General features: G+C 40.3%; 1 protein-coding gene across 1 annotated transcript in view; it reads right to left on the bottom strand.

Moving 5' to 3' along the window:
- foxred1 (FAD-dependent oxidoreductase domain containing 1) overlaps positions 1-12,764 on the bottom strand; it is a 34,810-nt gene that overhangs the window by 5,672 nt on the left and 16,374 nt on the right. The window contains exons 6-8 of the mRNA XM_043676899.1: positions 12,141-12,242; positions 6,763-6,839; positions 83-243 (exon numbers count right to left, since the gene is read on the bottom strand). Coding sequence (XP_043532834.1) covers positions 83-243; positions 6,763-6,839; positions 12,141-12,242 — 340 coding nt within the window. The remainder of the gene's footprint in view (positions 1-82; positions 244-6,762; positions 6,840-12,140; positions 12,243-12,764) is intronic.

Genomic DNA, 12,764 nt, shown 5'->3' with positions numbered 1-12,764 from the left:
TGTTCTTGCTGCAGATTCTGTAGGGCTCATAATGCAGCCTAGCCTGTTCCGTATTTTGCAGAAAGATGCTTCATTTGCTCACCTTTTTCTGGGTTCTACTGGGAGTTTTATGCCCTCCAAGGTGCCTTCAGGTCCATTACCAATGCCAATCATCTCTGCCACATTTCCTGACCATGCTCCAGCCACATTGACTATGATTGCACACTCCACTGGTTGGTACTCTATGCTATTTGGCATCCGCACCTGTAATGTAGAAGACACAGCAAGGGTCACTATGAGATCCCAATCAGACATTTATGAAGGGAATCTCTTGATTGGTATCCATTTGTGTTGTGTTAGCCAACAACTTGTGAATATTGCAGGGACATAGTGTTCCACCTCTAGTCACCATTTAACCTTGTCTGGGGTCGGGGAGTCCAGAACTAGAGGGTATAGGTTTAGGGTGAGAGGGGAAAGATATAAAAGAGATCTACGGGGCAACTTTTTCACACAGAGGGTGGTACGTGTATGGATGAGCTGCCAGAGGCTGGTACAATTTCAACATTTAAAAGGCATCTGGATGGGTATATGAATAGTAAGGGTTTGGAGGGATATGGACCAGGTGCTGGCAGATGGGACTAGATTGGGTTGGACTTAAGGGTCTGTTTCCATGCTGTACAACTCTAGGACTCTGACTCTATAACAGCTGAGAGACATTCAGAGAACTTGTAAAGTCATTTCAAAAATTGATGAACAGCAGTTCAAGAATCAGTTAGTTTTAGCAGTCAAAGCTTTCTGCACACTGCTGACCTATCAAGAAAGGAGCTGAAAATGTGTTGCTGGAAAAGCGCAGCAGGTCAGGCAGCATCCAGGGAACAGGAGAATCGACGTTTCGGGCATAAGCCCTTCTTCAGGAATGCCCGAAACGTCGATTCTCCTGTTCCCTGGATGCTGCCTGACCTGCTGCGCTTTTCCAGCAACACATTTTCAGCTCTGATCTCCAGCATCTGCAGACCTCACTTTCTATCAAGAAAGAAGCATGGAAAGAGGCTTCAAAATGAAAAATGTTCTTCTATATCACACTCAGATGATTATCATACTTAAAAGCTATGGGTGATGGTAGGTGTGACCAAAGGTGGGCTTTTGAGGTCATAGGGTGTACAGTGAGAGCCGTGTTCCTTGGATGGTGATGGCGGGCACAAGATGACATAGCTTTAAATTGAGGGGCATTATGAAAGATTAGAAGTGTACTGTACCTTTAAGAGAATTAAAAGCTAGCAGAACTACTTAACAGCACCAAGTGTTCTGAACAAGACATAATGGAACCTTTTTGTCCAGCAGCTAGAGCAGCTGGTTGCCTGGAGAGCAAAAAAAATCAAATTAGGCCAATCAGTTTAAATTATACCCCAGAAAACACGAAATTCCAATCACGTTTGAATTTAGTATACTGACAATATTGAAAGCCATGACACAATCTGGTGCTTTGGGGTATAAGACCGGGGAAAATTGAACAGCTGAGGGAGAACTGCCAAGCCACCAACACAAGTAGACTGCCCGGAGAATAGCTCTCTTAAAAAAAGGTACCTTTATCAATCAGTAACCTGTGAAACAGAAATCCCTAAGAAGAAAAGACGACAAAGGAAGATATAAAGAGGAGATTCGATAGCTGGCTGGTTTTAAAATTTAAATTTTTGGTAAATCTTAATTGGGGATTTTATCGGATTAGTATTGTAGAGGGGAAAAGTAAAAGATAGGTTAGAGAAAAGGAGTTGTAAATAGTTGTTACTTAATTATTCTGTTACACTTTAAGAAATAAAGTTGTTAATTTTTACTTGAAATAGTGACCTTTGGGATAGTACTTTGCCTCTTGAATTTTCACAGAATACTGCACGGATAAATCTTTTCCGTGTTGCTGGTTTAAATTAAGCAGGAAGGTTACCCATATTGTAACAGGGATGATAGATATAGGACAGATGTCAGAGGTAGTTTTACTCTGAGAATAGTAAGGCATAGAAGGCCCTGCCTGCAACAGCAGTAGACTCGCCAACTTTGAGGGCATTTAAATTGTCATTGGATAAACATGGATGAAAATGGAATAATGTAGGTTAGAAGGGCTTCATATTGGTTTCACAGGTCGGTGCAACATTGAGAGCAGAAAGGCCTGTACTGCGCTGTAATGTTCTATGTTCTAAAGGCTCTGGGAACTGCTCAGAGCAGTTGGAAGAAAATTGTTGGGAACGATGGTTTCATACAGCTGAAAATGGGGTGAAGGATACCTAGAGCAGTATTTGTTTGAAGCTAACAAATATTGAAGCTGGGATAAACCCAAGGAGTGGTGTCAGCTTTGTATTCGAGCTATCTGCATAGATCTGGAATTGTATCAATGAGTAGGTGCTGGAATGCAGTCTCAAAAGTTGAGTGAAATGCAGTTTTAGGGGAGGAGTTAAACGACCAACATGCGAGCAGTTGCATAAACAGCCAACGTTTAAAAGAACTTCAAAGTTTGGTCTTCAAAAGTGAATTGGAATACCTTGTGAAGGAGATAAATTTTCAATCAATTTGGTGATCCACAGTATCACTAATATTTGGGGGGGTTTCTAGGAGATCTGTCAGCTTTACCTTGACCATTTTTTTTAATTTTATAGACTTGATGGGGTGGTTCATGATATTTTGTCTCTCATATTTTACTTATGAATTCTAGGTGTTAAAAAATAGGTGCAGGACTAGGCCATTCGGCCCTTTCAAGATTGCACCACCATTCAGTGCGATCATGAAATTTCAGTATCCTATTCCCACCTTCTCCCTACACCCCATGATTCCTCTAGCCAAAGGACCACGTCCAACTTATTGAATTTACCTAATGGCCCGGCCCCAACAGCTTTCTGTGGGAGAGAATTCCACAGGTTCACAACTGGGAGTGAAAACATTCTTCCTCATATGAGTTCTGAATGGTTTACCTTCTACTCCTAGACTGTCACCCCTTGTTCTGGACTTTGCCCAATATTGGGGCAGCGTGGTGGCTCAGTGGTTAGCACTGATGCCTCACAGCACCAGGGTCCCAGGTTAGATTCCAGCCTCAGGCGATTGTCTGTGCAGAGTTTGCACATTCTGCTAGTGTCTGCGTGGATTTCCTCTCACAGTCCAAAGATGTGCAGACCAGGTGAACTGGCCATGCTGAATTGCCCATAGTGTTATGTGCATTAGTCAGAGGGAAATGGGTCTGGGTGGATTACTCTTCAGAGAGTCAGTGTGGACTTGTTGGGCCGAAGGGCCTGTTTCCACACTGTAGGAAATCTAATCTAATTGGGAACATTCTTCCTGCTTACATTCTTCCTGCTTTTAACCTGTTCAGACCCATCAGGATTTTGTATGTTTCTGAGAGATCCCCCTTCTTTCTTCTAAATTCCAGCAAATACAAGCCCAGTCGATCCAGTCTTTCCTTACATGTCAGTCCTGCTATACTGGGAATCAGTCTGGTGAACCGTCATTGGACTCCCACAATAGCAAAAATGCCCTAGGAGACCAAAATCACACATTATACTCAAGCTGTGACCTCACCAAGGCCCTCTATAAGCGCAAGATATCCTTATTCTGATACTCAAATCCTCTAGCTACAAATCCTAAAGGCAGTAAATTAAATGCAGGGAAGGTGGTTTCAGTGAGAGGGGAATCATTGACTTAAAAGGCAAAGGCAGCACTGCAGGAAAGCTCTTTAGATAATGATACCCAGAGTGGAACAGGGATGGACAGAGTCTATAACCATACAAGACAGCAACAAGCAAATAGGGTCAATGATAGGAACTGGGGATTAGTAAAGGGACAAATTAATGGCTCTTCACCAAAATACATATAGTTTTCAGAACAAAATAAATGAATTAATGGCACAAATCTGAAGGGACTGGATATGATCGTATAGCCAGAGACACAGCTACAAGGAAATCAAAGCTGAAAACTAAATATTCAGGGGTATAGTTTTGTTTTTAAAAAGAAGGCAAGGCAAGAAGGAAAGAGGAGAGGTATACCTTTGGTTTTAAAAATCATGGGATGCCAAAACAAAAAAAGGAAAAATAAAACTGACGATGAACTAGCATGTAAAAATGGAATGTAAGCTTGGTTAAATATATTTTCAAAAAGGAGGAACAAGACCAAAGCAGAAAGAGGCTGGGAAGATAATGAGGAACCAGAAAATGGCAGAAGCGTTGATACATACTTTACACCTATGCTCTCTTCATTTGGGAGATGGAGTGTGTATCCTGTGTTTTTGTCTCCTGGACATGAACAGTTATACTCTAGGATCTTAAAATAAGTCATTCCAGAGATAGTGGAGAGACTGGTCGTAACCTTTCAAAAACAAAATATCCTTAGATTCTGGAAAAATCCCAGAGAATTAGAAAACTGCCAATGCAATATGCTTTTTCAAAAAGAATAGGAGATAAAAACAGGCAACTAGTTAGCTCAACATCTGTAACTGCGAAAACGTTAAGAGTCTATGATAAAGGTAACACCTTTCAGAGTACTTAATGTTACAGCGCATGGTGTTGGGGGAAGCAAATTAAAATGGATAGAGGATTGGTCAACTCAGAAATTAGATTTGTGACAAAGTGGGTATTTCGAAGATAGCAACCCAGAATCATAGAATCCTTACAGTGTGGAAACAGGCCCTTCAGCCCTACCAGCCCACACCGTCCCCCTGAAGAGTATCCCACCCAGACCCTTCCTCTACCCTATTACATTTTCCCCTGACTAATGCATCGAACCTACACATCTCTGAACACTATGGACAATTTAGTATGGCCAATTCATCTAACCTGCACATCTTTGGTCTTTGGGAGGAAACCAGAGCACCAGGTGGAAATCCACACAGACACTGGGAGAATGTGCAAACTCCACACAGTCGCCGGAGGCTGGAATCGAACCCTGATCCCTGGCACTGTGAGGCAGCAGTGCGAACCATAGAGCCCCCCGTGGGCTGTGCCACAGGATCAGTGCTGGTGCCACAATTATTCACTATGTATATGAATGAATTGGATGATGGAAGAGAATGTATTATTGGTAACTTTGTAAATGGCATAGCAAAAAGAAAGTTGAGGAGGCAAGTGGTAAGAATGATACACCACTAAGTCTACAGAAGGATATAGACAGGTTAAGTGAGTCTACATTAAACAAAAATGCTATTTTGTCCTGGCCAGAACAAAACAAAGTTCAAAGTCTCTTCAGGAATCATAACAATTTGGGGGCTTATTAGGAATCACAACACAGTTTTGTGAGATCCACAGCAGTGCATGCAGGGACTGGGGGAGTTGGATAGTCAGTTGCAGCAGTACATAAAGAGGGAGACACAGTCGGCAAAAGTAGCATTTGGGGTTGAGATAATCAGCCAAAACTACAGATGAGGTGGGGTGGGGGCAGTGTTTGCGAGAGCGTGCAAGAAGCGAATGAGAGCATGCGAGCAAGCGAAACTAGCTAGGGCAGCATTTATTGCCAATCATTAATTGCCATTGATGAGTCACTGGTGAGCTGCCTTCCTGCACTGCTGACACTCGGTGTGTTGATATATCCAGAGTTGTTAGGGAGTTGCAGCATTTTGACTCAGCGATAGAGAGAAAACAGCAAATCACAGTATATAGTTTCTGTGGAGTCAGGAAGGGCCCCAAAGGAGTGGAAAGTGGGAAGACAAGAGAGAGACAGACAGACAGGAAATTATAGGCTGGTTAGTTTGACCTTGCTTGTTGCTAAGATTTTACAGTCCATTATTAAGAATGACTTATGGAGTACTCGTAGGCGCATGGTAAAATAGGGCTGAGCTAGCACGGCCTTGTCAAGGGCAGGTCAAATCTGACATCTGTTAGAATTCTTTGAGAAGGTATTGAGCAAGTTAGACAAAGGAGAGCCAATGCACATGATGTATTTTGGATCTCCAGAAGACCTTTGACAAGGTGCTGCACGGAAAGCTACTAAACAAGGTATTAGAAGCAAGGAGAAAGTGAGGACTGCAGGTGTGGAGATCAGAGTCACGAACATGGTGCTGAAAAAGCACAGGTCAGGAAGCATCCAAGGAGCAGAAGAACTGACGTTTTGGGCATAAGCCCTTGACCTGCTGTGCTTTTCCAGCACCATACTCTCTACAATTAGGGACAAGGCACTGGCCTGGAGAGAGGATTGGCTGACTGGTAGAAGACAAGTAGTGTGTATAAAAGGTTCTTTTTCAGGATGGCAGCCAGTGACTAGTGGAGTTCCACTTCAGTGTTGGGTCACAACTATTCACGTTATACATTAACAATCTGGACGAAGGACCAGGCAGCATTGTTGCTAGGTTTAGTAGATGACACACAGATAGGAGTAGCAGCTTTCAATGAAGAGTCAATGGACTAACAACATTAATGCTGCTTTCTCTCTATAGATGCTGCCAGACCTGCTGAGTTTCTATTTTGGATGATCTCCAACATCCAATATTCTTGGTTTTATCCTAGTGCAGATTTAATGTAGCTCTGGTGGTACAGAGATGATAAAGAGCCTCTTCTGAATAGTGTCAGTCTATGCAATAGAAACCCTTTCCTTATGGGAGCATACAGAACCAAGAGTTATAACCCTAAAATTAAAGCCACACATTCAGGGGTGAGATCAACAGAAATTAAAGGAAGTTTAACTGACAAGGGTATTTTACACAGCCAAATAAATGGAATGAAGATGGAAATCAGCCATTATCTAATTGAGTGTAAAGGGCTCAAAAAACTCAATGACCTTCTATTAAGAGACTGAAATAAATTACCACTAGTCCCGTACATTGACATGGTGAATTCTTTTCAGTGAGACACTCGTACCATCATCTGTCTTCATCTCTCTGGTTGATGACTGAAAACCTGCCGGAACACAGAATTTTTTTTTTTTTTTTAAAAGATCTTACTGAGCAACCTGGAGATTAGTAATACTGCAACAATACTGCTATGCATATTGTCCTTCTATCAACCTCCCATCTAATGCAGCAAACATTGCACAAGTTCAGTGGTGTAGATAGAGAGCTCAACACTTCTCATTGCTTGGACAGAAGTGCTGAACCAGCTGAAAGCTCTGATGTTGAATCAGGTTTACGCGAAGAGTGAGCTGCTAGAAATAATGGGTTACGAGTAAGCGCAAGTGCAATCACCAGATATCCTCAAGCTTCTTTGCTAAAATCAAACTTCTATTTTTGATAAATAGTTTGGTTAGTCTTGTTAAAGTCACGTCAGTATCACTCCTTCATTCCTGTTTAGGTACTAAACAAAATAGCAGAACAATGAGATGGGATTTTATGCTAATGTCACCACCCAATATATTTTGTTCAGCTTAATGTCACAGTTTACAAGATCGATGAAGATTGGAAGCATTATTTCATCATTTTAGTGAATAAATGCCAAACTAATCTACATTCTTTCCAACATCACTCAACTTCTGAGATACGGTGCACCATGCAAAGTCAGTATTATGCATGTACCTAGTTGTCTGGAGAACAGTAGGAATCAATCATATAACAAGACTGAAGACATACGTACAACACATACATGTGAACAAGTTGGGTTTTGACACCTGCTCTAGTGGTGATTTAGGTGCAACAACTACAACCACTGTCATCATCCAAATGAACAACAGGCTGAGTGTTAGCAAGAGGGAATGCCAGTGGCCCATATAACTTAAGATTATAAGATGATGTACAATGAGTTGAATGATTAATACATGTAAAGAGAATTTTGAATGGTTAGATATTCAGTAAAATGGAAAAATCATTACGTACAGAGTGATTCAGCAGGGAGTTTAAAAATTTAGTACAGTGTAAGTTAGTAATGGAAGTTAGTATTAATATAGCATGAAATGAAAATGTAAGTGCAGTACAGGCTAATGCACAGTTTACGTTATTAGAATTATACCAGTGAAAGCCAATTATGACATTGTAAATTTTTGGATAATTCAAGAAGAAAGCAGGTTTTACTATACGATCAGAGCAAAAATTTGTGTACAGTCTATTTGTCTAATATGTCAAATGTATTTATTTATGAGATGCAAGCTCTCCGTGCCGCCACTTGACATCAGCAGTGTCACCAAGACAGCTATGTTGTCATCCAAACAACGACTCAAACTTTCAGGAACATCTATTAACTGAACTTGACAGCAGGCTTAGAGACACCATCTAGCCACCGACAAGGCTATTGCTCAATTCGACGACTTTGCACATGAAATAGACATATATCCTGAAAAGAATGTGTCTGTTTATAATTATGGGGGGCTATTTTGAACAAGTATAATTAAAATTCAAAATTTGGAGATCCCAGTTGGAGTTCTCATATGGGAGAAGCCAAATTGTAGAAATGATGATCTCTGATGCACATTTGGTAAAAGTTGGTTGGAAACTTTATTACAAAATCTGGCACATTATGTAATCATGCTGCAGTTTTCTATTTCTTTAATGTTCCAGATTTTCTTTCATCCATTACCCTCTCGTTCACTGATCTGTTCGCCAGACTGATCTTGTGTTCCCTTAACAGATTAAGTTTTATTTATATATTTAACTTTCCCTACATGAAATGATTGCTCTTATATTTTGCAGACTTGCTGATAAAGTACTACAGTGTAAAAATTAACGTGTGAACTAGTTAGTTTCTGAAACTGAACTGTGGAGTTAATAGTACATCCAGAATGAACCTCCCTCCATCATAAGTTCAGAAATAAGAATGTTTGTTGGTGACTGCACAGTGATCAGCACCATTTCTGATTCCTCATTCAGAAGCAGTCCATGTCTAAATGCTACAAAACCTGGACAATATTCAAACTTGAGCTGAAAAATGGCATATAACATTGCTGTCACACAAATGGCAGGGAACGACCATTGCCAATAAGTGACTATCTAACCACCGCCCAATGATATTCAATGGAATTACTTAACAACCATTGACCAGAAACTAACTGGGCTTGCCATATAAATACAGTAGCCTTTGATCTAGTCTTGTAGCAAATAACTCTCAACCTGATTTCCCAAAGCTTGTCCACCATTTATAAGTACAAATCATGAATGCAATAGAATTGTCCGTATTTGCCTGGATAAGTGCAGCTTCAAAAACACAAGAATTTGACACCATTCAGAATAAAGCAGCCAGCTTGATTGTTTGTGGATGTGATGCCAGTCATTTTACCATCAACATTTTGCACCTTCCAAATCTTCAAAAACTACCATCTAGACAGAGGAGGCAGCAGAAACATTTGAACATCACCACCTGCAAATTGCTTTCCAAGCCTCTCACCATCCTGACTTGGAAATATATCACCAGTCAAAATCCTGGAATTCTCTCCCTCTAATGACATAATGGGTCAACCTACAGCACATGGACTGCACAGTTCAAGAAGGCAGCCCACCGCAACCTTCTCAAGACAAACAGGGCCAGGTAGTAAATACTAGCCCAACCAGCAACACCCACAGATGAATAAAACAAAAGGCTTCACTAAATTTAATTGTAATCTTTTCGTGATACCCATCAACTGATGGAAACAGCCAGACAGATCTCTAAGTTTTAGAATCACCCCCAGTTAGTCCCAGCAGCTGATCTCAGCAGGAATAACAGCAGAGGTGCTACAACTAGCCCCATGACCAGAGGTAGGAAGGAGGAAGTTATTATTCAGGGTCCTGTCCGCAATTCAATGAGCACAGTTGAAAGTAAATGTAAATGAATGTCGGACAAGTTCAATTAGGTTTGCCTAAGATTGCCATGAAGCGGAGCAGACTAGAAGGGTCAAGCAGGAGAAAGTGAGGACTGTAGGCCCTATTTCTGCTTTGTAATAACCTGCCAATATTCTGTCTTAGTGTAAATGAAGAATTACAGAAATCTTGGGGACAATTGCCAGTTATGAAATTTGAGAGAGAGCAAGAAATAATCAACTTGAAATATTCCTGTGAGACCACAGAGATCGGGTATACGCACTGGGGTGCGAATTATAGTTGAGTGACTCTCCATTCTGAATCCGGAAACAACTGGCCTTGGATCAGTATTGACAAATACTGCATGATCGTGATGTGCAACGGTTGCTACTGTTCATATTTTTAGTGCAAAAATGCTGAAAATAAGTCACAAATCAAGGCGACTGATGAAAACGATCAGCCGTCCTCATGGATATCCAATATTTTCTGGTGCAACTAACACTATCACTGCTTCCTTCAACCAAATCTACCAACAGTCCGAATCATCTCAGAGAGGCAAAAAAGATTGAAAAACCATTGGATAATTTTGGCTAACTGAAAACAGTTAGCACTTATACAACACCTTTATATAATAGTGTTGTGGAACAAAATTTGATACTCAATGAAACTTAGGCCTGGAAACCAAAGGTTCGGAACTCACCCAATTTCTTCTCAAACACTTGCAATGAATCGTGTACTCATTACACAAACTCAACAACTTGGTAAAATGGTGAATAATAATGTGCAAAATACAGGTAGCTGATATGTAACGTAGCTCAATGCTTACAATAATTGAGGCGCCCTAGGCTCTCCTTGACAAACCTAGTTCATTAACCTTTCAGCAAGGACAAAATTTAATTGTTTTATTATTTTAAAGACCCCCATCAAATTTCCTTTTAAAAAAGCAAATCATCGAGTGCGGAACACCAGATCTTTGTGTAGAGAAGACCAGCCAAACTCTTGACTGTCAGCTGATTTGCATCTGAACTCTTGGTTCCATAACACGTTATACTCTGGTCTACAAAATTTTTGCTTTGCAATTTATCAACTGATTGGGTGATAAGTTCCTTTATTGAATGAAGCATAAAATAAAAAATAAAAAAGACAGGGATAATTTGCTGGAATTGTTTAAAGTGTTACTTATTCCACAGTTGGAATTTTGCACATAGTTCTAATCACATTACAGGAAGGACATCATTTCTCTCTCTCAGCTATGAGGCTGAGCTTGTCTTAACTGAGGTGCATAAAATTATATGAGGGCCCTGGGCAGAGTAGACAAGACAGTCCTATTTCCTCTATTAGCGAATTCGGTTACCAAAGGGGCACAGATTTAAGGTAACTGGTAGAAAGGGACAGAAGGAAAACTTTTAGGTGGTTGTCCAGAATTTGCTGCATGGTTTGGTGATAGAGGCAGAAACCTTCAACTCATTTAAAACATTGCCTGGAACTGCACCTGTAACCTGCAAGGCTAGGACCAGGTGTTGGAAGGTGGGATTAGAACAGCTAGCTTTTTCAAAACTCTTTTCCAGGTGGTGCAAACATATTTGGTTGAATGGTCTCTTCTTGTGCCATAACTTGGCTACGCAAGATCAGTATCTCACCAGCAGTACTCACATCCTTATGGGGAATTAAGCTTTTCTTAAAATCACGCTCGGCGATATCTTGCCCCTGGTCTGATTATATTACTGCCAAAGTAGAAGGTGATTGCTGCTTAGTATTCCAGGTCCTGAGCCCTTGCATGCTTATCCCTCTGATCATAGCAAACAGATGAAGCAGAACTGAGGGATTCTGCTGAGCAAATGTTAATGGAGAATCACCAAAAATCCCCTCACCTCAGAATTTGAAGAGAAAGAGACTGAATTTTTGGAAATTGACATTTTGGTTTATTTCTAGAAGAACTTCAAGGAACTAAAATATGAAAAAAGTTTAAAATACAAATAGAACAGGAATAGTTGTGTTTGGAATAGTGCTTCTTTGTCTTTTGTCAATAAAACACTAATTCTTTAAAAGAAATGATAGTGTTGCATGGCCTTTTCAGTTAATAGTGGTGAATTCAAGTTTACATTTTGCAAGCCTCTACAGAGATTGTAACATTAGCTCTAAATTTAAGGCCATGATTCAATTTGGAGAGACACAAGGTGATCTGGTCAATGTCTATGTCAGTCAACAAACAACATTCAATCATTTATTTTGCTGCTGCATGTCTGATCTTGTGCACAATTTAGTTGACAGTTTAAACTTTGATGATATTTCAAACAATACTTAACTGCTCGTGAAGTGTTGTGCAACATCACCGGGTTATAAAAGCAACGATATGAACAACAAACTGGACCAATGCTGGTAGTGGTTTAACGTACCAATGACCCATTTAAACCAATTCTTGAACTCAAGACAGTTGAATGCTCTCCACCTCTTTAAAAGAGGACCATGCCATTGAAATGATTGCATTTAAACTGCTCACCTATCACCTCTCCATAACATGGAAACACGCCCATTGATATTGCCTTCCTTCGGAAAGCATTCAGCAGCAGCCAGGGGTCAAACCAACCTTCGTTCTCTAGACCTGTAACAGAGTTCAACAATCAATAGGCAAAATCAGGCCATTTCTATTAAAATAAAACAAAGAACTGTGGATGCTGAAGATCAGAAACAAAAGTAGAAACTGCTGGCGAAACTCAGCAGATCTGGCAGCATCTGTGTAAAGAAAGCAAAGTTGGTGGATTGTAATATCTATTCATACTCTGATGAAAGATGATCCATCCCACATTAATTTGCCTCACCATTGGAATTCTGCCTTTAATCCCGGATGCAATTTTAAAGTATAAATTAAATGATGATAATCTATAATCTACGTCAGATGTACAACAAATTGTTACAAAAACGATGGGAATCGTTGACACACGATACTCTTGAGTTAAGATGTTAAAGCAAAATTCAAGATGAAGTGCAACATTGCAACTTAAAACTGCTTGTGGACAAATTCCTGTAAGTCAAAGCTCCTTGATATATGTTTGAGGATCTGAAAGTGAGCAATATTCATCAGCACATAGAAATGGAAATGAAATTCCTGACAAAATCTAAAAAA

This window comes from Chiloscyllium plagiosum, chromosome 35 (genome assembly GCF_004010195.1).
Source record: "Chiloscyllium plagiosum isolate BGI_BamShark_2017 chromosome 35, ASM401019v2, whole genome shotgun sequence".
Classification (NCBI taxonomy): Eukaryota; Metazoa; Chordata; class Chondrichthyes; order Orectolobiformes; family Hemiscylliidae; genus Chiloscyllium; species Chiloscyllium plagiosum.
This window is presented reverse-complemented; position numbering and strand designations above follow the sequence as displayed.